Source organism: Gadus chalcogrammus, chromosome 2 (assembly GCF_026213295.1).
Source record: "Gadus chalcogrammus isolate NIFS_2021 chromosome 2, NIFS_Gcha_1.0, whole genome shotgun sequence".
NCBI lineage: Eukaryota > Metazoa > Chordata > Actinopteri > Gadiformes > Gadidae > Gadus > Gadus chalcogrammus.
The window spans coordinates 14,376,861-14,402,102 of record NC_079413.1 but is presented as its reverse complement, the minus strand read 5'-3'; the positions used below and the strand labels follow the sequence as shown (position 1 = coordinate 14,402,102).

The window sequence follows — 25,242 nt, the reverse complement described above, 5'->3', positions numbered from 1 at the left end:
TTTATTGAAAATACTTTGTATAGATGAATTATCCCCAAACTTGTCATCGTAACACCTTTGAAATAAACATGACTTGGCAGATCCCTGTGTATTGTTTATCATATGCGGTGACTGCAACATTTTCAACTCAGTTCCTTGGTAGCACCTACTTAGAGTAAAATTATGATGATGTATGAAAAACACTTTGCTTATCTATTGTTGATATTATATTCTTTAAAATGTACGCATATATAAAAAAGGAAAAAAGATGAGTGGCTGGTAGATTTTTAAATCTACCTGCCACAGTGGCTGGTGGGCAAAAAAATTATTAATTTCCATCTCTGGTGTGTGTGTGTGTGTGTGTCTGTATATATACGTGTGTTTGTGTATATATACGTGTGTGTATGTATATATTTGTGTGTATTTGTGTCTATATATGTGTGCGTGTGTGTGTGTGTGTCTGTGTATATATACGTGTGTGTGTGTGTGCGCCCACCGATGCCCTCGTTGTTGGAGTGCAGCAGCTCCATGAGGGGGGCCGAAGCCCCCTCGGCGTCGATGAGCTCGGCCGACTGCTTGTCCAGCGCCAGCTCACACAGCACGCCCGCCGACACGCGCTTCACATTCTCCACGTACGAGTACAGGAGCTGGGGAGACACACGCACGCACGCACGCACACACACGCACATACACACACACACACACGCACGCAAGCACACACACACACACACACACAAACAAACATGCACACACACATGCACACACAAACGCATATACATGCAAAGTCAATCAGTCTGTGCTCAGGGCGATTTGTCTGATGCAACAACACACACAATATCTTATTTTTGTATATTCTTTAATGACTGGTACGCCGAATATAATTATATGAAAGAAGGAATAATAACAAATCTAGCGGTTGAGATCTCTACCCTGTGAACATGGTGATGTGTCTCCAACATGACAACACACACACACTTATTGTATTTAGTTTGTTAATAACAGCTGTAAAGTCGACTGATTCGTTTGAGAGACACATGATACACTTGGTTTGTTGCAGACCGACGGAACACACAAAATAATATCTGTGATGGTGAAAAAAATACCTTCAATAATCAATGAGAGATACGTTCGTTTAGAGACATTTTGTACGTTTTGGTACAGGCCTACTGAATCAATTGGATGGTATACAATATACACAGACAGAACACAGTTATATTCCAACATTAGTTCTATCATGACCGATATCTGGTGAAGCTCGGTGTGTACTGCGGTTCTGTGGACCTCCGCATCCGCTGTCACCTTTCGTGGGCATAACGCCTTTGTGGTCATCATGCGTCTTTTTTACCTCTGGCGGATTGGAACACGCCTCTTTTTATCTGGCGCTCTCTTCCTTTTTGCCTGCGATTTGTGCTGCAAAAGACTGGGATGTATCCATATATATGGGAGTGTGTGTGTGTGTGTGTGTGCAGTATGGTACCTGCACAAACAATGGTATGGTCTGCATGCTGGCGATCTCTCCCCTGTTGAAGGGATCTCTTGCCAGGATGTGGAGCGCCCCAGTACAGCCCTCCACTATCTCCTCCATCCTCACCCCATCCTGACATCCAGAGAGAGAGAGAGAGAGAGAGAGAGAGAGAGAGAGAGAGAGAGAGAGAGAGAGAGAGAGAGAGAGAGAGAGAGAGAGAGAGGGAGAGAAATGCAGAAATGCAGAAAGACAGAGATATTACATAATGCACATCAAACCTTCATACCAACTGTATCCGCATATATTTTATCATTGTATATTTAACCATTTTATAGTATTTCATATATTAGTATCTTCTAAGCTCTGTTTGTTGTATTGCCCGTCTACATTGTCCAGTCAATAATGGCTACAGAGATGGGTTAAGATTCGTTCTTTGGCCCAGATCCGGGGAAAAGTTTGCTTCAATACCTCTACTACATTACCGTATTTTCTGTACTTGGAATGATAATCATTGTTCCCTTTCTCTTTTAACTTTTGTTGTATGTTTGAATAGCTTTATTTCCCATGCCAAAAAAGATCTTTTGAATTTAATTGAATTGAATTAAATTAAGAAAGAGAGAAAGAGAAATAGACAGTAAGACAGAGAGAGACCGGATGGAAGAGTAGGACCCTGGAAACACAGAGGGGGAAATGGAGGAAATGAAGGAAAGATATGTAGAGGAAAAAAAGTTCAGCACCAGTAAACACAGAGGGGGAAAGAAAGGGAAGGACAAAGAGATGCAGGGAGTGACAAAGACATTTGTTGAGAGAGAGAATGAGATTAGGGTTTTGAGAGTTTGCTCAACAGTTTTAAATTCATCTCAGGTAGCGTACAAACTGCCGGAAGACACTGTGTTTGTGTGTCTGTCTGTCCGTCCGTCCGTCTGTCTGTCTGTCTGTGTGTGTGTCTGTCTCTGTGTGTGTGAGAGTGTGAGAGAGTGTCTGTCCATCTGTTTGTGTGTGTCTGTGTGTGTCTGTGTGCGCGCTCCTCACCTGGTAGGTCTGCTGGCCAGAGGAGCTGTGTCTCTGCGTGTCCTGGTGAGCCTTAAGCAGCAGGTTGACCAAGCGTGGGATGGCTCCGGCCTCTCTCAGCGGCGCCTGATTGGTCGGGCACAGCGCCAGGTTCCGGATCAAACCCACCGTCGCCTGACCAATGGAAAGACCACAAGCGGGGGTGAGTGATTCTTCTCAGAAACTAACGCAGCTTGCCCACTGCATCCGTCTGTCAACGGACGACGGAAGGCGTGTCTGACGGATGGGGGAGTGGTATTTGCAGACGGAGCCAGACGCAATCACGATTGGCTGACGGATCCGCTGCGGCCTGAAAATATTTTTTTTTCTTAACTTCTGAACGCAAGAGACGGAGCCGACGGAACGGACAGACCTACAATGCATTTCGGGATCGCCCCATGCAAAGTCAATGAGATTCGTCAACGGACGGATGCGGTGGGCAAGGGGTGTTAAGCCACAGGACAGTTTTGTCTGAATGAAACCAGAAGATGCTGCTTCTGTTGTGTTGAATATTATCCAACCGTGTGTCTCTGTATCCGTGTATGGATGAATGAATACATGGTTTCACAGCAGTAGTGTGTTGTAGAAAATGTAGAAATACACACACACACACACACACACACACACACACACACACACACACACACACACACACACACACACACACACACACACACACACACACACACACACACACACACACGTTTATGTAGGTGTAGAAAATATATGTTTGTGTGTAATACATTGGCGTGTACTGTGTGTGTGTGTGCCTGTGTAAATATTACGTTATATCCCTGGATCCTCATAACAGTGTTTAGGTGGCCCCGAGTTGGTCACCGAGCACTAATTGCTCCCGACGAGCTCCCGGTTTCTGTGTGAATGGGTGAATGGGTGAATGTTAGGCGATATTCTAAAAGTACTTTGGGCGCTTAGAAAAGTATGCCACAAATGCAATCCATTTACCAATTACCATACTTCACAATATGACAGTAGTGTCCCTTCCTGTCAGTATCAACATTCAAATTGAAAAATGTAGGCTTCTATTAGCCTAATAAATTATAATATAGACGAACAATATGCCTGAATGAATGTAAAACATCAATGAATTCAAACAGTGGACAGTCTCAATGGCGACAGAGAGCTTCTGTGACACTGTATCACTGTGTCACACAGTATTAACATCTGATCCCCCTTTAAAATAAATGTGAATGCACCATTCATGCGGCGCCATTCAATTAAGCGGAACAGCACAAATAAACTACCGAGAACCGACAGAGGGAATGATTTTCACCAGTGCCAGTTTGATTATATGACAGCTGCTGTTGACAGATGCATTTTTACTTTTTGGGTTACTCTCTAATGGTTCCAAAATGAAGAATCCCTAATTGAAACCCATTACATAACGTGTACACCTTTTCCTTCTAGAAGCCCAGGAATGCTGTGGTATCACTCATTTAGCACCCCTGTCCTCCCAATGGAACATCCCGCTGTTAAACGCTCACAGTTTTCGCAACAGTTTTTCGACTCGACGATGAAAGACGCCGCCAAATGAATATTTTTCAATCTAACAATTTAATCGTGGAAGAATCCAAGTCACTCCTAGTGTATATATATCGGTGTGTTCGCAGTAAGTGGGATCTAAAGGCTGTCTGGTACCCACAGTAACAACCTGCTAGGACCTTTAATCCTGCTGCTCCAGCTCAGGGGTGAAGCGTCTCTCCGCTCCTCACCCACCCCGAAAAGCCCGGGGTGGGAGACAGAGACGAGGAAGGCCCTCCTTGTTTTGACTGCCTCAGCAAGTGGCACCGCATCGCTAGCGATAGCATTTCGCCCCGTCACCTTGTCTACCAGGGGCAGAGCAAGAAATCTCCCATCACCACCACCTCCACCACCACCACCACCACCTCATCCGCATCCTCTTCAGGCTACAGGTGGTAGCCTTTCTAACTGACAGTTGACCCCCAACCAAAGGGGGTTGAGAAAAACTCTGATGGAAAAAGTTTGGGGATGGCTCAAAGAGCTCTTACATCTGTAAAAAAAATTGCAAAGATTTGATTGACGGTAACCAAACCAGCCGCGGTTGGCTCACTTCCCCCCCGGCCAGGAGTAGATACTAGCCTTCTGATCTTTTTTTAAAGTCCCGGGTTCCCTGCCAAGGCACCAGAGTGACGGAGATTCAACCTCTTTGACACAGGGCCAGACGGCACGGATGGAAAATAACCACACTGATGTGAAGGAATATCAATGTCCACCTTGACAATTTCACCTTGTCGTGTTCCACAGCATGTGATTTCTGTTGTCTGATTTCTTTCTGTTCAGTGACAACCAGAGGGATTGAGAGAGCGGAACAGATTCTTGCAACTCTAAATATATCCAGTGCCTCGGTTGGTTATTGGGTCAACTGGACTAAGCCTGACACACAAGCGCTCTTTTTATCGCCAATGACCCCACGATTGATCAGAAACACTTTGTTCTACCAATGGTTTTGATCAACTAGCTCACATTCTCCTATTCCCCCCAAGATCGATAACATATTAGTAATCCTGGATCAATAAGCCACGTTGTCCAACTCTATATTTGTGAGGTACCTCAAATTTTGATTACTGCAGAAAACTCTGGAATGACTTGATAATTACTTCACAATATCCGATCAAACGATAGCATTAAACCATCTAACTTGGGGGAGGAATCTGGCTTTGGTAAGAAAAGACGAAACCCATGCGTAAAAAAAACTTCTTACAATTGCAGGTTCTGTTTCTCCGTTTTGTACATGATGAGAATAAAACCACTGCACTGTAAGAAGCACATAAATTGAAACAATATCAGTAGCACGGGAATTCAGTTCTAAGACAATCTCGGGTCTTTTCTTTCCCCTTTTTCACAATGAAATACATTTCTCATGACCGAGTTTGCCTGTGACCTGTGATAATGTACAAGCGGCATTAAGATAACTTCTAGCTGCATAAGCAGCTGCATTATATATTCAATATAAGAAGTACTTCTTAACGCAATTATGGAATACATGATGCGTGAGGCCCGTTCTCCCTAATCCCCCCCGCGGCGCTCACTTTGTCCCGCGTGCACTCTCCCTATCTTCCCCTGGCGTCCCTCTATCTCGGCCCACAGCCCTCTGACGATGTGATGCCATCGACATTCTGCAAGCCTCGACTTTCCCCCTCTATCTCCCTCTCTCTAGCTCTCCCACTATCTCTCTCTCCCACTATCTCTTTCTCTCTCTCTCTCTCGCTTTATCCTTTTTTCATTAAGCAAAGCAATTCTTCTTCTTCTTTTCTCGCTTTTTAACCTCCCCCTACCCCACCCCTTCAAAAAAAACAATCTCTGCCAGGCTCTTATAGGCTCGCTCACTCCGTATTTAGTGCTAGCTTACTGGTCCATGTCAGTGCCTCACACTGTTCACCCTCCATTCCATATCATTAAGCACCAGGGCCCAGTTCATTAATGTCATCTGCCTGGATGGACAGCGCTCGGCTACTTTCTGTGTGGTCATGTGTGTGTGTGTGTGTGTGTGTGTGTGTGTGTGTGTGTGTGTGTGTGTGTGTGTGTGTGTGTGTGTGTGTGTGTGTGTGTGTGTGAGAGAACAAGAAATATTAATAGAGAAAAGTAAAGAAAAGTAGATTGAGACAGAAACATTAGAAGACTAAAGAGAGAGAGCGAGAGAGAGAATAAAAATACGTTGATAACAATAATCATACAAATTATCATATTATAATGATTATAATTAATAAGAGAGAAAGAGAAAGAGTGAAAACAATGTGTGTGGTGTGTGTATTTGTATGTGTATCTGTGTGTGTGTGTGTGTGTGTGTGTGTGTGTGTATGTGTTTGTGTGTGTGTGCGTGCGTGTGTGTGCGTGTGATGCATTTATTATTTTTTGTCTGTTTATTGTTTTCATGCAATGTCGTTATTTGCGGATTTACGGGTTGATATTCGCAAATGACATCTGTTAGTAACCTCATTCGCTTTTTTCTTCAATATAAAGTGCAAAGAAAAAATATGGCAATTGAGCTCAGAGAATTTTAACAGTCTGAATTGATTCTCTCAATACAATTACTTATTGTCCAACAGAAAAGGTGACTAAGGCTATTATTGCTTTAGTTTTTGCTAAAGATGAATACACAGGAGACAGAGCAGGGATCCTGTACATAATTGGTCACAGTATGGAGCCATCTCAGAGACCTCTAACACAGGAATGCAAAAGTCATAGAAAGATAGAAAATGTCCCGGAACCCGCCCGACACAGAGATTGACAGACTGCAATTACAGCCAATCACAGCCAGGCATACAGGCCTCTCTCTCTCTCCCGTGTTGTTGTGGTCCAATTGCAGTGACGCAAGGCCTGCTATACCAACACATAAATACATCTGTACAAAAAGGGAAAACGTCTCGCAGCCTGGTTTTCAGACAAATGTCACAATCACAGGCCCAATAAGAAGAAGCACTCTGTCGGGGGTCTATGTTAATTCCCTCTGTTTGTGCTTCTCGTGTTTCGTTTGCCAAATGCTTGGAAGCCAATCAATTGTGTCTTAACAACGGAACGGGGACTCAGCGGTGGCAGGGTTTACATCCACTGTGCAGCACAAGGGGGTGGGGGGGGGGGGAGGGAAAAGACTGCTTCTTAAGAATCCTTCAGAACACAAAACATAAACCAATAGCATATCTGCAGCATTCCCCTTCATATCCGCAGCATGCCTGCACACACACACACACACACACACACACACACACACACACACACACACACACACACACACACACACACACACACACACACACAAAGACACACACTATAAACTCACACGTGCACACATACACACACACACACACACACACACACACACACACACACACACACACACATACACACACACACACACACACACACACACACACACACACAGACACTATAGACACACGTGCACACATAAACACGTTTATACACACACCTGCACACATATATACACACACGTATATACATACACGTGCATACACACATCTGCAAACGTGCATACACACACTCGCACACACGTTTATACACTCACAGCTAAATATTCCCAGCACTGAGCCATTCTTTTCTGCAAGTCTTATCCACTGTTTAAATATTATGTTTACTCGTTCTTTTCCAAACCCCTTGCTCTCACCGTCTCTCTCTTACTCCCGCTCTCTCTCTTTATCTTTTGTGGTTGCCCACTCTCTCTCTCTCTCTCCATCAAACCCTCCATCTGTTATTTAACATTTCTGTCCCTGTCACTCCATTTCTAACCATGAACGTCCCGTTCCACTCTCGTTCTCTATTATTTATGATTATCATATTATTGTTCCATCGCTCTCTCCAACTCTCTCTTGATTATTTATTTTTATGTCATATCTATTACTTCGTTGCCATCTTCCATCTTGACACAAAACAAAATCCATGTCCCCTTTTCTTCGGCATCTTTTTGAACTTCAGTCAATTTTTCCTCTTTCTCTTTCGATAGCTCCTGTTTTTTTCCTCTTTCTCTCTCCATCGCTCCCACTCTGCTCTTTCCTCTAATAGTCTTTGTCCCTGTCATTTTTCTTTCATTTATTTCTCGTCATCTCTCCTCTCCTCCCCCTCTCCTCTCTCTCCCTGTGTAAAGGCCTAGTCTCTTTACCTCTAGGTTCTCAGGGGACACAGCCAGGGGACATGGCCAGGGAACCAGCGGGCGCTGTCACAGCTGAAGCATTTCAGGAGTGAAGGATCATGGGAGTTCTGTAGAATTTCGTGTCTATGGCGCACTCTGCGTGAGTCTCTGTGTGTGTGTGTTTGTCTGTGTGTGTGTGTGTGTGTGTGTGTGTGTGTGTGTGTGTGTGTGTGTGTGTGTGTGTGTGTGTGTGTGTGTGTGTGTGTGTGTGTGTGTGTGTGTGTGTGTGTGTGTGTGTGTGTGCGTGAATGAAGGGAGTATTCTGCTTGAATGCAGCTTTTCTGCCATTGGGTGTGTTTGTGTTTGTGTGTGCGTGCGTGTTCTTGTCTAAGTGTATACGTGTGTGCATAACCGAGGCAAGTATTCTGCCTGACTGCAGCTTTCCTGCCATTGTGTGTTCGTGTTTGTGTGTGTGTGTGTGTGTGCGTGTGTGTATGTGTATGTGTAGTGGGTGTGTGTAGGTAGATCTTTGCCCCAGGGTGAAGCAGCACTAAGTGCAATAACAACAGGCTACAGCACCCACTGTTACCCTCTCTCTCTCTCTCTCTCTCTCTCTCTCTCTCTCTCTCTCTCTCTCTCTCTCTCTCTCTCTCTCTCTCTCTCTCACACACACAAACACACACACACACACAAACACACACACAGTGTTATCGCAATGTATGTGTATGTGCTATCTAACGTGGCATGACAGGGAATTCATATTCTCCTCCTTGTTGTTCTCTCTATCTCGCTGTCTCTCTCTCTACTTTATTATAGTAGACTCCCAGTCACACCTCGCTCCCTCACCCTCCATTCCTTTCTCTCCATCTTTCATTCAGTTGGTTCACTAATTCCACATCTAGCTAGCTAGTTACTAGGGATACGAAATTATAGATGAATAGATTGATAGCTCTACTGTAGATACACTACCGTTGAAAGTTTTTGGGGTCACTTAGAAATCTCCTTAGAAAAGCACAGTTTTTTTCAATAAACATAACATTAAATTAAATCCGAAACAAAGTCTAGACATTGTTAATGTGGTAAATGACTATTCTAGCGGGAAACGGCTGATTTTTAATGGAATATTTACATAGCTGCACAGGGGCCCATTTCCAGCAAACATCACTCCTGTGTTCTAATGGTACATTGTTCAGCTGATCGTGTTAAAAGGCTAATTGATGATTAGAAAACCCTGGGCAATTATGTTAGCACAGCTGAAAACTGTTGAATAAAAGTGAGTTCTCATGGAAAACATGAAATTGTCTGGGTGACGCCAAACTTTTGAACGGTGGTGTATTTATAAAATATAGCTGGATAGAGAGATAAATAGACAGACAGACAGACAGACAGACAGACAGACAGACAGACAGACAGACAGACAGACAGACAGACAGACAGACAGACAGACAGACAGACAGACAGACAGACAGACAGACAGACAGAGAGATAAGACAGACCGACATACAGAGAGATTAAGACAGACAGACATAATCACAGAGACAGAGAGAATCAGACAGACATATAGAGAGAATCAGACAGACAGACGGACAGACAGACAGACGGACAGACGGACGGATGGACGGACGGACGGACGGATGGACAGACAGACAGAAAGAGAGAGATAAGACAGACCGACATACAGAGAGATTAAGACAGACAGACAGAGAAAATCAGAGAGACAGAGAGAATCAGACAGACAGATAGAGAGAATCAGACGGACAGACAGACAGACAGACAGACAGACAGACAGACAGACAGACAGACAGACAGACAGACAGACAGACAGACAGACAGACAGACAGACAGACGGAGAGAATCAGACAGATAGACTGAGAGACGGACGGACAAGAACAGATGGTCACCTTGACGACGGGCCAGTAGTGCGGCTGCCCCAACAGCTTCACCACGGCCGGTATGCCATAATGGAGCCGCACGGCATTCTGGGCCAGCTCGGCGTCCTGGTGGCGAGAGGTCAGGTGACGCAGTGCGCAGACGGCGGGCTCCGCCACGTCCTCCTTCTCCCCCGCGCGGAGCACGGCGTGGATCAGCGCCTCCACTCCTCCGTACTGGGTCACCAGGGTCTGGGAGAGGCGGAGGAGGAGGAGGAAGGGGGAGGAGCAGGGGGATGGGGGGGGGGGGGGTGAGGGAGCGTTGACGGAGGAGGAAGAAGAGGGATGGAGGGATTTAGGGTGAGGAGGAGGAGAATGGGTGGAGGAGGAGGAGAGGGATGGAGGGTGGGGAGGAGGTGGGGGAGGGATTTAGGGTGAGTAGAATGGGGGAGGAGGCGGAGCGGGAGGGATGAAGGGTTTAGGAGGAAGAGGAGGAAGATGGGGGAGGAGGAGGAGCAGCAGGAATGAAGGGCGAGGAGGGGGGTAAGGGAGAGGATGATGAGGAGAGATGAAGGGTGAGGTGGAGGAGGAGCAGAAGGAGTAGGATGAGGGAGGAAGAGGAGGAGGATCAAATAAAACAACTTCATAAAACTGGAAGACACTGAACACAATGGAATTGAGCAAATGCAACATCTCATATTAGAACACGACAGAATAACAGAGTCACAGCAGAGAAAATTTGGCATAAATTCAATGCATGAGATGGCAGAACCTGTCATAGTGTTTCATGATCCAGGGTAGGATAAAGTCCTGTTGCTCTGCAATCAATTATTACCGTCTAGTAAAACTGGAGTCCCATTGTGCTGATGTGGAATGATCAAAACGTCCATATTTAATCAAAGAATTTGTAGCGCACAAACACACACACACACACACACACACACACACACACACACACACACACACACACACACACACACACACACACACACACACACACACACACACACACACACACACACACACGTGTACAAATATGTTATAAACACTACTTATCCGACACAAATAGGGATGTCATGTTCTTTCTTCTCTACAATGAAACCATGGATTGTACTTAGACTTGGGCTGGGCGATTAATCGAATTTTGATCGCTATTTCTTTTATAACGTCAAATGATCACAAAACTAATATAATTTCAAGTTATTTTTTACATTAAATGATTTATAGAAAGTGTACAGCTGGATACATATCTGTACATTACTTTGGATTTGAAAAATCTCTATTAGTTCTCAGTTACAAAGTGTTTTTTGGGAGAGACATGCTGAATGAATCATCTTTTTAAACTCAAAAAAGATTGTTTGAATAATCGTGATTTCAATATTGACAGAATTAATCGTGATTATGATTTTTCCCATAATTCAGCTGCCCTAACTTAGACACACATTTACAGTACATTGAATCCAATCAAGAATATGACCCTGGGAGACAGAAAGCTACAGAGAGAGAGAGTGTGAGGGTGTTTGTGTGTCTTTCGGAAATTGAAAATGATGTGTTGATGGTGGAGAGAAAGAGAAAGTGAGCAAAAGATAGTGAGAGAGAGAGCAAAAGAGATATCTACTCACAACACCAGCTCATTGATTAGAAGCAGGTACTGTATTATAACTGTTTGCAAGTCGCTGTGACTGTAATTCTATATGTGTATGTGTGTGTATGTGTATGTGTGTATAATGTGAGGTACATGCGGATGTGGGCATGGTACATTGAGACAAAAGACAAATCCACAAACAATTAAAAAAAAAGCAAGAACAGACCTTAAAATCACCAAGTAACAAACACAGCAAAGGCAAGACAAAATCCACTTTCATTTGAAAGCTGCCAACAGAGACGGTAGGATTCTAGCAAGGGCGATCCAAAGTTTCAGAGCCACCCAATAAAGAGGCACGTTCACCTTGTGTTTCAAGATGAGCCTGAGATTTAACCAGGAAGCTCTGGTCAGGAGACCACAGTGATCTACCGGTGAAGTAAGGATGGAGCTAGCCAGAGTTGTACACAGGTGCCTGAGGCTTTATGCAAGGCTTTATATGTAAAAACAAGTACCTTAAAATGGATCCTGAAATTGATGGGTAAAACCTTTATAACCATCCAGTCCTTAATGGAAGTTAGACAGTTGTTTGTCAGTCTCATTAGGCTTAAAAGAGACATTCAGCAGGATATCATCAGTGTTACACTGGCACGAGATACATTTAGGTTTGCAAAAAATAGGTTCCAATTGAAGCACAAACCGCGCAAATAATAGAGGACCTAAGACAGAACCTTGAGGCTCACCACAGGAAACTGCGGCAGTTACAGATGAGAGGGAACCAAGTGACAAAGACAAACTCTTCTTATCTTGTCAGAGAGATAAGTTGAGAACCTGTCAAGGGCGCCCCCAGAGACACCCACCCAGCGCCTAGGCCTTTCTGTCAGGAGGCTCTGATCTATAGTAGTAAGAGCTGTGCTAAGATCCAGAAGCACCGAAACAGAGCATTTGGCAGACATCCTTTTTTCATTGGAGATTCTGAGAAGAGCAGTTTCAGCAGAACGCTTCTGACGGAATCCACATTTGAATTGATCTAAAGTGTTGCAAGCATTAAAGACAGCAGGGAGCTGTTTGGCAAAATCTTTCTCTTAAAAAGCTCAAGATTAAAGGCAAGAAATGTCAAGAAATAAGCCTTTCGTTTTTGAGAAGGGATAGATCGAGGTCAGTTGTTCTCGGAAGAGGCTAAACAACTGCATGTTTAAAATAACCAGATGGCAGGGTAGCTTTATATAATAGAGACCAGGCAAGAACCAACAGACCAAAGTGCATTCTTAAGCATGGAAGTTGGTCCAATATCTGCAGGGCTTGATGAAGGTTTTATTCTGGCCACCAGATCAATGAGGTCTTGCAGAGAAATAGTGGCGGCCCGAAATCGAGGCCAAGTTGGATAAGCAGAAATGGGAGCAGAAGAGGGGATGAGGCCAGCCCTGACTTCTTCTCATCTAATCCAAAAAGAGAGAGAGAAAGTTACTGCAAACCTTATTTGAAAGGACAGGTACATCCGGAGGTGCTGGATGGACAATGATGTTAATAGTGTCAAACAGGACTTAAGGGTTGCGTTTAATGGGGGAAACAATGGATAGTGTCATTTAACCGTGGGCAATGAACTGACTGAGGGAACAGGATGTATTTTACTAGGGGCCACATAATCCGAAAACTACGGTGCAATGAAAGAGTGTGGGCACCTTGTTGCGAGAGTTGTTGCAGGTCAGGTTAGAGAGGATGCCCGTGGCGCAGGTCAGCATGTTGACATCGTCGGAGCCCAGCTGGGTGACCAGGATCTGCAGAAGACCGTCCAACCCTTCCTGAAGGGCAGAGGTGCAGAGAGGAGAGATGAAGAGAGGGTAAGAGGGTTAGAGAGGAGAGCGGAGGGTCAGGCAGCCCGGTAAAACTGGAGAACGCTGAGGAAAGGCTGGTGTGATGGATGTCAAAGTGGCTAAAAAACACAGCATGCAATAAAATAATTGGAATAACAAACAACACAATATTCCTACTTCTGCAAACACAAAGAGGAAACAACGGAAGCGAGGGCAGTAGCTGCAGCAATCAGAAAGACCCACTGCAATCGTGTGGAGTAAATAGAAAAAGTTAGACAGACAGACCGACGCATAGATGGGACAGACAGACAGACAGACAGACAGACAGACAGACAGACAGACAGACAGACAGACAGACAGACAGACAGACAGACAGACAGACAGACAGACAGACAGACAGACAGACAGGGTGAGAAACAGATAGATAGATACATAGAGAGGGAGACATGGAGAGATAGATGGAGAGCTAGATGGAGAGGTTGATTGATAGATTGATAGATTGATAGATTGATAGATAGTAGGGGTGTGACGATACACTCAGCTCACGAGACGAGACGAGACACGATATTCGGTTCACGAGATCGAGACGAGACGAGATTTTAAGAAAACTACAATGACAAAAAATATGACTGGACCAACAGACTTTTATTTAACCGAGTTGCACATGCATTTTGAAATGTTTTATTATAACTCTTAACATTCATGAATTTGAAACTAAAACTAAAATTTATAAAAGTTGAAGTAAAATAAATAATTCTCTTTTTTTTCAAGTGCAAACAATATTATGTGCAAAACCAAATCAAAGTTCTACTCCATCAATACAGAGTGCAAATAGTGCAAACAGAGTCTGACCAAGTATGTCACTGACAACTTGGTATTGTCTGTGTCTTATCAGTCACTCTACTGCCATTCATAATTTCCGCCGGGTACCCAAAATGCTGCCAAACAAATCATTTAAAAGTGGCAGGGGCATCTTCGATGGTAATACGGGTATTTTCCGACGTCATTCTGGCTGCCTATGGCTGCTTCCCCTGCTTCCCCTCCTTCTCCTCCTCTTCTTCTTTTCCTTCTCCTTCGTAAGGTTCTGGCAGGCTAGACGTATCAAAGGCGCATTACTGCCCCTACAGGCCACAAATAGAAGTTTGGATAGCTCAGAAATCTCGCGAGACTGATTTTTAACGCGACGGGTAATATCGTCGAGTTTAATCTCGCGAGATCTCGTGGCACGAGATCTCGTCACACCCCTAATAGATAGATAGATAGACTGCTAGATAGATAAGACAGACCGACAGAATGAGAGATGGATAGACAGATAGATAGGTAGACATAGAAATAGATAACAGAGTAGCTACAGCAATCATAGAGTCAAACTGGAGTGTATTTACACTTGAATAGTGCTAGTAGTACCAAATACTAGAGGTAGTAGGGATATTCGGCCATAGCATTGTGGCTGCATGATGCAGTACTGCTGCGTTTACCTGTTTAGTCGCTGCGTCAGAAAGGTTGCGAAGAGTCCAGAGACAGTTCTGGATCAGCCGTTGACTAGAACCGGTTAAGTGCTGGCCTAGAGCCTGCATGCCACCTACAGACACAAACAGTTTGTTACTGTATACCTAGAGACACAAACAATATTTAACTGTACAGATAGAGAAACACAACACAAACCGTATGTTACTTAACACCTCTTGACACACATTTTGTTACTGTTTACATACAGACACACAATATATTACTATACACACACAATTTATTGTTATATACCTGCAGTCACACACAATCTATAAATATATACCTATATACAGACTGTCTGATTCTGATTCTCATAATCTGTTAATTTATAGCTACAGATCCACTCTGACCTGTACCGTGCAGTGCAGGTCAATGGAGAAGTGGCATAGGTAATTTGGTGGGTAATTTTTCTTTGAAATGATCTTCAACATAGTAATCTATGGCGTATCATCACTGTAACTGAATTAAGTCCTTTTAGCAAAACACGCTGTGAACACCCTGAGGCAAACACAGGTGGCGCTATTGTCGTGACAACAAGGTACTCTGACGTCACGACCAAGGGGCAGCGGCGGTGCGCTTTGTGCCGACGTGCGGGGCTCTGTCTGGGCAGCTGTTGTCTGTGGAGTCCGAGAGAAAGTCTCGCATTTCGAAACACTTGTTGCATAATGCCACGGTGTGTGCGTGGAAGGTGAGCTCCGTCTGGGCAGCGAAACGCCCCCTCTTTCCTAAAACTTCCAATCAAAACCACTTCATTCTTTTAATCTCTTTGAATTACAGATGAAACAGTGGGCTTGCTGGTTCTTAAAGTTGACAAGCCAACCTTATCACCTGCATAAGTACCTCTATAAAACATGCTGCTAAAAGTGAGCGTGTTCTCCACGCTGCCTGGAAGGGTTGATAGCAGTTTGCACGAACAAACCAGTAAACGAGCGGCACGAGATAGTTTATCAGCAGAAGCGGGGCTTAGCCGACAGAACAGGCAGATGGCGTGACCCACCCTACTATGCAGGTTGGTGCACATTGAAGACTTTGATGAGACGTACACCCCCCGCCCCCATTTTTTGCAGATCTTCACAATTCACGTGGATGCCCTTTTTTTTTGGTAAAATCTGTGAATTTTGCCGAAAGGTGACGAGTTTGCAACCCTGATCATTATATACAAACAGTCACAGACGATCTGTTATTATACACCTACAGACACACACAATCTATGACTGTATACTAGGGTATATCATGTATATGGTTATTCTACGGGAACGTTGGCCGGCTGACGTAAAGGAGTTGAGGAAATGTTGAACATTAGATTAGAGCAGTGACGAGAATCTATCAGGGCGGTTATCTGAAAAGTCGCTGAACACAAGAAGTGATCCTGGCCGTAATACACAATACAAAACAGTGCGATGCGTTGATGGGACCAGTGCTAATGCCCAGTCATACCCGTACACCTACCGGTCTCCACAATGGCGGGCTTGTTGCTGGGACAGACGGAGAGCACCTTGAGCACTCGGCTGGTGGTCCACAGCAGCTTCTCGTAGTTGTAGTTCCTCATGATGAAGACCAGCCCCTCTGGGCCCCCATTGGCCAGGATGATAAGCTGACCCGCGGTAATTCAAGAAAAAAATAACCACAGGAAGGCGTGTTAGGGTGTTGAAGTTATGAGTGAGAGGAGGGGATCAGGGATCTGTGATGTAATCTCTCTTCAAAGGAGGAGGGAGGGAGAGAGAAAGAGAGAGAATGCTTGAGGGAGAGGGTGGGTGAGAGAGAGAGGGGTTGCTGATAGAGAGAGAACAGTTCAGAGAGAGAGATAGAGAGAGACAGAGAGAGACAGAGAGAGAGAGAGAGAGAGAGAGAGAGAGAGAGAGAGAGAGAGAGAGAGAGAGAGAGAGAGAGAGAGAGCAGATGGGTGAGAGAGATTTGGGAGAGGCAGTGTGGGTGGGTATCTAAAAATAGCATTCATTGATTACTGAACCATGTAGGTGAAGTAGGATCAGCAGAATAAAACAAGAGTCGCTTCTGCCGTCATCCAAACAACTATGATAAACGACAAGTTGCTATTATTACCATTCTTCACTCTTCTTATTTAAGCCTTTTAGCCGAATACGACACTTTTATCCAAAACAACTTAGAGTGACGCAAAGTGAATTCACAGTTTATTTTAGAATGGTGTCGGCTTACCTAACAGACAGACACAGTCATGGCTCCCCCCCCAACACACACACACACACACACACACACACACAGACACACATACACACACACATGCACACTCACGCGCACACACACGCACGCACGCACACACACACACAAACACCCACACACCTTGCTCTCCTGGTTGCCGTAGGACAGCAGCTGCAGACAGTCGGTGGTGATGGCCAGGAACTTGGGGTTGCTCTTCTTGAGCAGGGGCACAATCCTCTGCAGGCCGTCGGCCAGGCGCACCGCCATCTTGGCGCCCTCCTGGTGCAGCAGCAGGTTGTGCAGCGTGGTGATGGCGTAGAACAGCACCGACTCCACCGGAGAGCTGGCGGAGGGGGCGGGAGAGAGGGGGGGGGAGAGGGAGAGAGAGAGAGAGAGAGAGAGAGAGAGAGAGAGAGAGAGAGAGAGAGAGAGAGAGAGAGAGAGAGAGAGAGAGAGAGAGAGAGAGAGAGAGAGAGAGAAATTTAAATTTGATTAATGATTTTTTCTGATATGTTGGCACCTGAGGCAAAGGGCATACAAATTTCAAAAATGAAATGTCCATGGGTATTGATTAGAGAAACAAAGAAATTACATCTACAATATAAAAAGTGAATAATATTTAGTGTAAAGTTCTCGTTGTTGGATGTTACGCATAAAATATATACATATAAAACATGGCAAAACAAGACAGAAGGCTTGATGAAGTCACTGCAAATAAACTGTAGGTTCACAAATTAAACTTTGATATGCATCTCAAAGTGCCATACCACATAGCCCTATACACAGGGCATTCAAAGCAGTGCACGTACTCAACAAGTCTCTCTGGCTTTCTGGACCGTTTGAGAACGGGCTTCTGTTTTATAGGGGGTACCCAAAGCTTAGCTGTAACACCATACTGCCAATATCCTGTCTCAAAGTTACAGCTCAATCTCCTTTAACCCTGGCACCCAAATAGCTGATGTAGCCACCCAAGAACAGAGAGCGCGAGAAGTAGAAAGTGAGAGAGCGGGAGTGAGAGAGATAGAGAGAGAGGGAATTGGAGAGAGTGAGAGAGGGGTCCCTGGGTGAGGGGATAGGAGGAAAGGAAGAATGAACAAAATATTTTTAGTTACAAGAGGGATTCTCTTCGAGGCATCCAGTGTCGAGAACATTGAAACTAGTTGAAAATAAAAGGCAACAGAAAGATATGTTGAAAATGACAGAATGGAAACTATGGGAGCATAAAACGACAGAATTTCTAGATGTTGGAGAATATGGTTATGTATGATCCACTCTTGGAGAAGTAGAGGGGAATATAGTTAGGGAGGTTTAAGATTGTTATCCAACCTGACTTATGCTTTCGATCTCATTCTCCACAAACTAACAAGAACACCTGTTCTTGTTTTGGTACGGTTTAGTTCATACTGTGCAGAAACACTCGCGCACACTCCTTCACGAACACTCACGCACACACATGCAGACACGCGCGTGTGGGCACACACATAGATTGCCATGCAGGCGTACGCAGAGGATGAAATCAGACCGAGGCTGCTTGTAAACAGAAGGTCTGATAGGGAGATTAGTGGAGAGAGAGGAGGAGGTGGAGGAGGAGGTGAATAAGGGCAGGATGGAACGAACAACGACAGTTATGGGAGAGAGGTGGAGGTGGAAAGAAGAGATAGCGAAAGAAAGGTGAGACGACAGGAAACCATGAGGGAGGAGAGAGGTGGACGCGAGTGGGATGATGGCATTAATATATTTCAGAAATACTCACAAACTCTGCCAAGTGTCTTTGAAACTCATGAAGTTTTATTTATTTATCTTTTCTTCCCCGCCTCCTTCCTTTTATTATGTGTATTAAGCCGCAGAATCAATTATAACTGTGAATTATGGATTCAGTCAAAGCTCCCACTCGAGGATTAGCTATTTGTCGTTGCCGTGCCCGGAGTAGGTCTGGGAGACGTGAGTGGAGCTGGCTGGGGTCACACACACACACACACACACACACACACACACACACACACACACACACACACACACACACACACACACACACACACACACACACACACACACACACACACACACACACACATATAGACAGCCACACACACACACGCACGCACGCACGTGCATACACAACCGCTGTTTGTTTGCTTCGTTGGCTAAATGGATAATCTCAGTCCGTGTCTTTGTGCACAGTACACGCGGAAACAAGGTCAATATTGCCAAGAATAACATCTATAATGTACTGGATGATTTTTCTCCTCCAAGCAAATACAGGATGGCTCTGTGTGTGAAGCGAAACATCGATGAACATTTCATGCGACAATCAAAAGGAGATCAAGAGAATCTACTGCTAAATACACAAATGCATTTACATTTGAATGTATTTGAATTTAACAATGCAATTTTTAACTTTGCCTTGGTTTTGTTTTACTTATCTATTTTCTTTTATTATTTCATTTTATTGTTTGTGAAGCATTTTGAGTCGTGTATGAAAATTGCTTTATCAATAATGTTGCCTTGCCTTGTCTAAATAAACACAAATCCTATACAAAAGGAATGATAAAGACCTCAATAAATACAGATATAGATAACTATTCAGTATTGCTATCTTTTCTTTTTGGTCTGTGTGGTATGGTGTCATAGTTGACATGGCACACATTGTCTGTAAGAATTGGAACATTTATCTATCCAAAGCCTCCCATAGTTAGGGATTGCCAGGGGATTTAGCAGGTTCTGTTGTTATGCCATTCAGCTGACTGATGCATTTCCCATGCCAATAGCTGCTAGAGTGAGAAACACAACACAATTCCTGCTGTGAAAGTCTCAATTCTAGGTTCACCTATCCGTCTGTCTGTCTGCTTCCCCCTGTCTTTCTGTTGTTTATCCCTCAGTGATGCCTTCTCACCCGTGCCCGGGTTCCGATCCTCGTTCACCCGGTATCAACCTCTCTCACTCTCTCACTCAGTCACACTGCTTTTGTTTTTTAAACTCCTCACTTGAACTGAATTCTAATTCCTCTCTCTGTCTCTCGCTACAACTCTCTTTCTGTATGTCTCTCTCTCTCTGGCTCTCTCTCTGTCTCTCTTTCTCTCTCTGGCTCGCTCTCTTTCTTCTTTCCTTCCTGACTCTCCTGGGATTCACTAAGTATGCCTAGCCACCGGCCCCACTCCTCCATTAAAACCATCTATCATCTATCCATCTATGCATCTATCCATCCACTGACCCGCTGACCCAACCACGAATCATCCATCTATCATCCATCAATCCATCCCCTCCTGGCACCCACTCCTCCATTCAGCAACCCATTTCCTTCCTATCCGTCTATAGCCTCTTTCACACATAGTTCCCGGCAATGCTCATGATTTTCACTATTCACACAAGGCAGCAGCGTTCTGGAACACTTTCTGTCTTGGGCGCTTTCACACACGCAAGCAAAGTAGACATGCCAAGGAACAGTCCGGCAGACATTCGTAATGCAACACTTATGGACGCCAGTCCCCCCCCCCCCCCCCCCAACTAAACTCGCAGTCTGAGAGGAGCTCCCTTATTTCGGAATCTGTCAAGTTTCAAGTAATTCTTTGAAAAACTAAGCGGCCTGCAGACCAAATAAGCTGTGTAGACATTGTTATCAAAGCACCCTGAGAAGCATTGGCGCGTTAAGATGAACCATTGTGGATTCCAATACGCCCTCATCAGGATTCTTTGGTTCCACAATCGACAGGTTGACAAAATAATAATTTTCGGGTAAAAAACATAAATGTCAATGTAATCTTAGAGTTAAAACATCAATTTGACTTGGTGAGACTCTCTCTCTCTCTCTCTCTCTCTCTATGTTTGGTTCGGTTTTGATGCATCCCCTTTCATAAAATAAACTAAATTGAATACCAGAACAACCCAATTTTTACAGAATTGCCATCCATATCGTACTGGTCAACAGAAAGTGGCAATGTACGTAGGTCACTTTCCGATTCAGACCCCTGGGGCGGCCGTACCTCAGCATCCGGACCAGGGCCGGCACCCCCCCAGACTTGAAGATGGCGACCAGGCCCTCCCTCTGGTGGGAGAGGCTGTGGAGGACGGATGCGGCGCAGCGGGCCGTCTCGATGTCGGCCGCCGACGTCATGGCGCGCACCACCGCCGCGATCATGGCGGGCGACTGCACCAGCACCCGGCGGCTGGCCTCCTTCCGGGTCAGCTGGTTCACGATCATGGCCGCCTTGTTGACCACCACCTTTGGTGGCCGCGCACACACGCACACACGCACACACACACACAAACACAGACACACAGCACATTCACATAGATGCTGATGATAATAATGAGAACTGACTGGGGAGGGCTGACTGTTGTGTAGTTGTGTAATCTGCTGTGATTGGAGACAAAATGGGTGATGGGTCATCTTGTTTGGTGATTAAACCTATAGAGGGAGATAGGGAGCAAGAGTGTGTGCACGTGCGTGTGTGTGTGAGATGGAGAGTGAAAGAGAGTGTGATTCTTTATGTGTGTGTGTATGTCAGAAAGCGAGAGCGTGTCTGTGTATGCGTCCGGAGGGCGACAGCGAGAGAGCGGGCAAGAGAGAGAGCCAGTGCCGGCCGGCTCACCGGGTCGTCATCCGACAGCAGCTTGGTGAGCTCTGGCACTGCCCTGGTGGCCAGCTCCGCGTCGTCCTGGTAGTTGATCAGGTGCACGATGGCCGTCTTCAGCAGCTGGGAGGGCTCGGCCAACCGCTGCACGTTGCTCTGCTGCGCCGGGTCCGATTGGACGGGCATGGCCGCCTCCCCTTCTACCAGCGTCTCTGGGAACATGGCGGCTCGGACGCGCTGGGCCCTGGTCAGGGAGTACTGGAGGTCGAGGTCTGGAGGATCGGAGAGAGAGAGAGAGAGGGGGGAGAGAGAAAGATTAGAGATAAGAGCAATGACAGTGACAGCGCGTGTTCTCTCAGAGTCGCTGCCGTGCAAACACTGACGTCTGGAAGAAGTTGAAGAGGATAAATGGGAGCGGCAGTGTGGATGTGTGAGCTGTTCTTTGGTGTTTGTCAGGGACTTTAAACATACACAGACATACACAAACACACACACACACACACACACACACACACACACACACACACACACACACACACACACACACACACACACACACACACACACACACACACACACACACACACACACACACACATAAAAAGCCTTGGGTCTTTGAATATAAACAACAATAAGTGAGGTGAATTTTCGGTCACGGGGTTGCCGTGTGTGTGGTGAGGATGTCGTTTGTGCGACCATGCGTGGCAGGTCTGGGAATGGCGTAAACTACTTTAGTGGAACATGAGTCTGTGGTGGGATTTATGGAGAACGAATAACCAAATAATAAAGGCAAAACACACCGCCATCAATCAGTCAATCCCTATATTTAATTAGCCATGCGAATCACCAAATTAATGAGCACAGCTTAAACGATTATTTCCTCCCGATTCCTTTAATTGATTTCAGCTCTTTAATGTCTCTTGATGAGGCGTATTAAAGAGAAAAGATAACGTCGTCATTTTTGGCCATTCATCTAACCCAGTTCCCTGTTAATTGCCTAGTTTTTTACTATCCTCGTTACTTTGAAAATGATCACTGTGACATTTTGTAATTTCTCGTCGATGTTGTGCCAGGAGACCACTGTGAATATGTATGTGGTATATGGAGAGTTGATTGCACGTGTCTAAAAGCTACGGGACCCCTTTAAAGCCTCACGCCGACACAAGGTCAGCCTTGAAGCTTGACATACATATGGGGTTCGAGGGGAGATTTAACGACTTAAAAGGAGGTATTTGAAGGTGTGTTTCTATTCTAAAATGTTGAAGGGTACAGTCCATTAGATGTGAACGACGGCCTCATCATTCATCACCATGAGCAGATGACCGCAAACTCCTTCACTGTGACATTGATATTACGGTCATGTGTTGACGGGGTAGGGAAGGAGATGCACATCAATATGAGAAGCTGGGGTCACGGGCCAAACAAAATAATTTCATCTATCATAGGGACATCCTCACGGACCAGACGTAGTCTCCTCTCTGGGTGTCTTAATTATATCTTCAAGCAGTCTGTGATATTTAGTGCGACTAACTTGTCTATGGTCACTATGGTGTTTTACAATGTCCACTTGGACTCATGGGACAGTGGCATTTTAGTTGCATTTCTGATCAGATTAGATGAGATGTTATTGTCCTTCAGAGAAGATATCCATTGCCACCGGTGTACTTATCATATCAAGAGCATTGATATCATCAAGAAGAGAAAAACACATGAAACATCAGTTTGTGATGTCCCTTGAGTTGCAATCAAGCATACCCTCACCTTCCTTCGTTAACCAGAATGCATTGCAATTTTTTGCTTGAGTTAAATAACAAACCACAACATCACCTGAAGCATTCATCCCTTGTCCGCCGACAATTCTTTCTGTAAACAATGCAATGTTGTTTTGGTTTTTGCTCGCTAAAGGTAAATGGAGGCACCTCAAGGCAAAAAAAAATCTTTCATTCGGGTTGCGTTAGTTATGTGTTTTCTGATTACAGTTTTTTCCTATCGTTTTCGGTCATGTACCCATACTATGGTCACTTTTCCCTATCACTTAACACAGTGGGCTTTAGAGACACACACCTCTGCATATCTGTTAACCTTTGGTGCAAAATGCACTACAACAACCACACCACAAACAATGCTGCACATGTTTCCTCTCAGAACACTATGACCTAAAAAACACTAACATCTTGAAGCATTGCCAATTGCATATATAAAATGTTGCTGTGTCCTCCAGTTTGGCATAGATTTCCTGTAGTGTTGCATTGGAAAAAAGAGAAAAAACACAGACAAACACTTCTTTGGACTACAGTAATAAAGTTTGTAATATTACAGTATGACAATCCAAGCCAAGTATCTGCTGACAGTGTTCATATGTCGGTTTACCTCCCACAAAAGATGTCACAATTGAGTGTGGTAAATGTACTGTAATTGTAAATACAGTAAATACTGTAAGTGTTTTATGAGAAACTGAGAATAACAATTTTCAGTTTTTGTAATGCAAATTACATACAGTAAGTACGTAATATATGATCCAGAAACAAATCACAAACACAACAGTTTTTTTCACTGTGCTTTACTTTTTGGAGGTTTTGTCACAGTGCAAGTGTTACACAAAACAGAAAATACATTACAAAGTCAAAAAATGTGTTCTAACAAAAAATGCAATGCACAAAACCTGCACATACTGTATATTACAGTAGCCCAACAGTGGCGCAGAATTGGGCTAATCCCTCCTATCCTCCGCATTTGGCCTCTTCCTCTGCCTCTTCCTCTGCCTCTGCCTCTTGCTCTTGCTCTTGCTGCATCCATTTTCCTATACCAACTACGTAAAGAAGTCCAAAGCAAATGCCAAAGAAGGCCCTTTTTCAACGAGGCACAAATTACATGTAAAACACCTGAGTAGGTCTTTAGCTGAGTAGGTCTTTAGCTGAAATGACCACCAGGTGTTTTGCATTGCAAAACTTATCCTCTGTGTTTTGTACAGATCATTGTATGTAGTGTGGCTTTTACGTAAAAAAAGTAATTCCATGCCAATTCACCAAGAACTATGGTGCACAGGGGGAAAATAAATCTAAATTACCGGTACTGTAAAATAAAATAAATAAACTATAAACTAAATATTTTTTCTTATTCAAACATGTAACTTCATTTGTCTGTCCAAATGCAGCATCTTTCCATCTACAGTGATCTAAATTACTGTTAGGTTTTGAACAGAAAGTTCACTGTTTTGAACAGAGTATCTAAACATTGGTAAAATATGCTGTAGTTCCACAGCGTTTTGCCGGTAGTGAACATTGAAATTTGGAAGAAGGTGTCATTGCCAGCATTTGTATCTAAGCATAGGGGCAAGTAACCACAGTTTGGTTCACATGGTCTACTGGTATGCTCACTGTGTGAAGTGTTTAGGGAATGTGAACATGGTTTAGGTAAATTGCCTAAAACGATAGGAAAAAACTGTAAGTTCAACATAAAGGAAATCTTTAGAAAGCTCGGACGTTGGCTTTTCTTATCAGTGCTGTTCTGCACAAATCATTAGCTAATTAACGCAAAGGCGTTATCTTAAATGACCTAATTAAGTTCCTCTTGATTGATTTAACAACCTATGTTTTGATATCTAGA

At 44.4% G+C, this 25,242-nt stretch overlaps 1 protein-coding gene across 2 annotated transcripts in view; it reads right to left on the bottom strand.

Moving 5' to 3' along the window:
* The window catches only part of jupb (junction plakoglobin b), a 73,169-nt gene that overhangs the window by 11,507 nt on the left and 36,420 nt on the right, over window positions 1-25,242 (bottom strand). For both annotated transcript variants that reach the window (XM_056582187.1, XM_056582198.1), the window contains 10 exons: window positions 21,655-21,908; window positions 21,046-21,284; window positions 17,207-17,408; window positions 16,337-16,481; window positions 14,857-14,960; window positions 13,247-13,366; window positions 10,016-10,234; window positions 2,477-2,629; window positions 1,457-1,576; window positions 476-626 (listed from right to left, as the gene is read on the bottom strand). In XM_056582187.1, coding sequence (XP_056438162.1) covers window positions 476-626; window positions 1,457-1,576; window positions 2,477-2,629; window positions 10,016-10,234; window positions 13,247-13,366; window positions 14,857-14,960; window positions 16,337-16,481; window positions 17,207-17,408; window positions 21,046-21,284; window positions 21,655-21,908 — 1,707 coding nt within the window. The remainder of the gene's footprint in view (window positions 1-475; window positions 627-1,456; window positions 1,577-2,476; window positions 2,630-10,015; window positions 10,235-13,246; window positions 13,367-14,856; window positions 14,961-16,336; window positions 16,482-17,206; window positions 17,409-21,045; window positions 21,285-21,654; window positions 21,909-25,242) is intronic.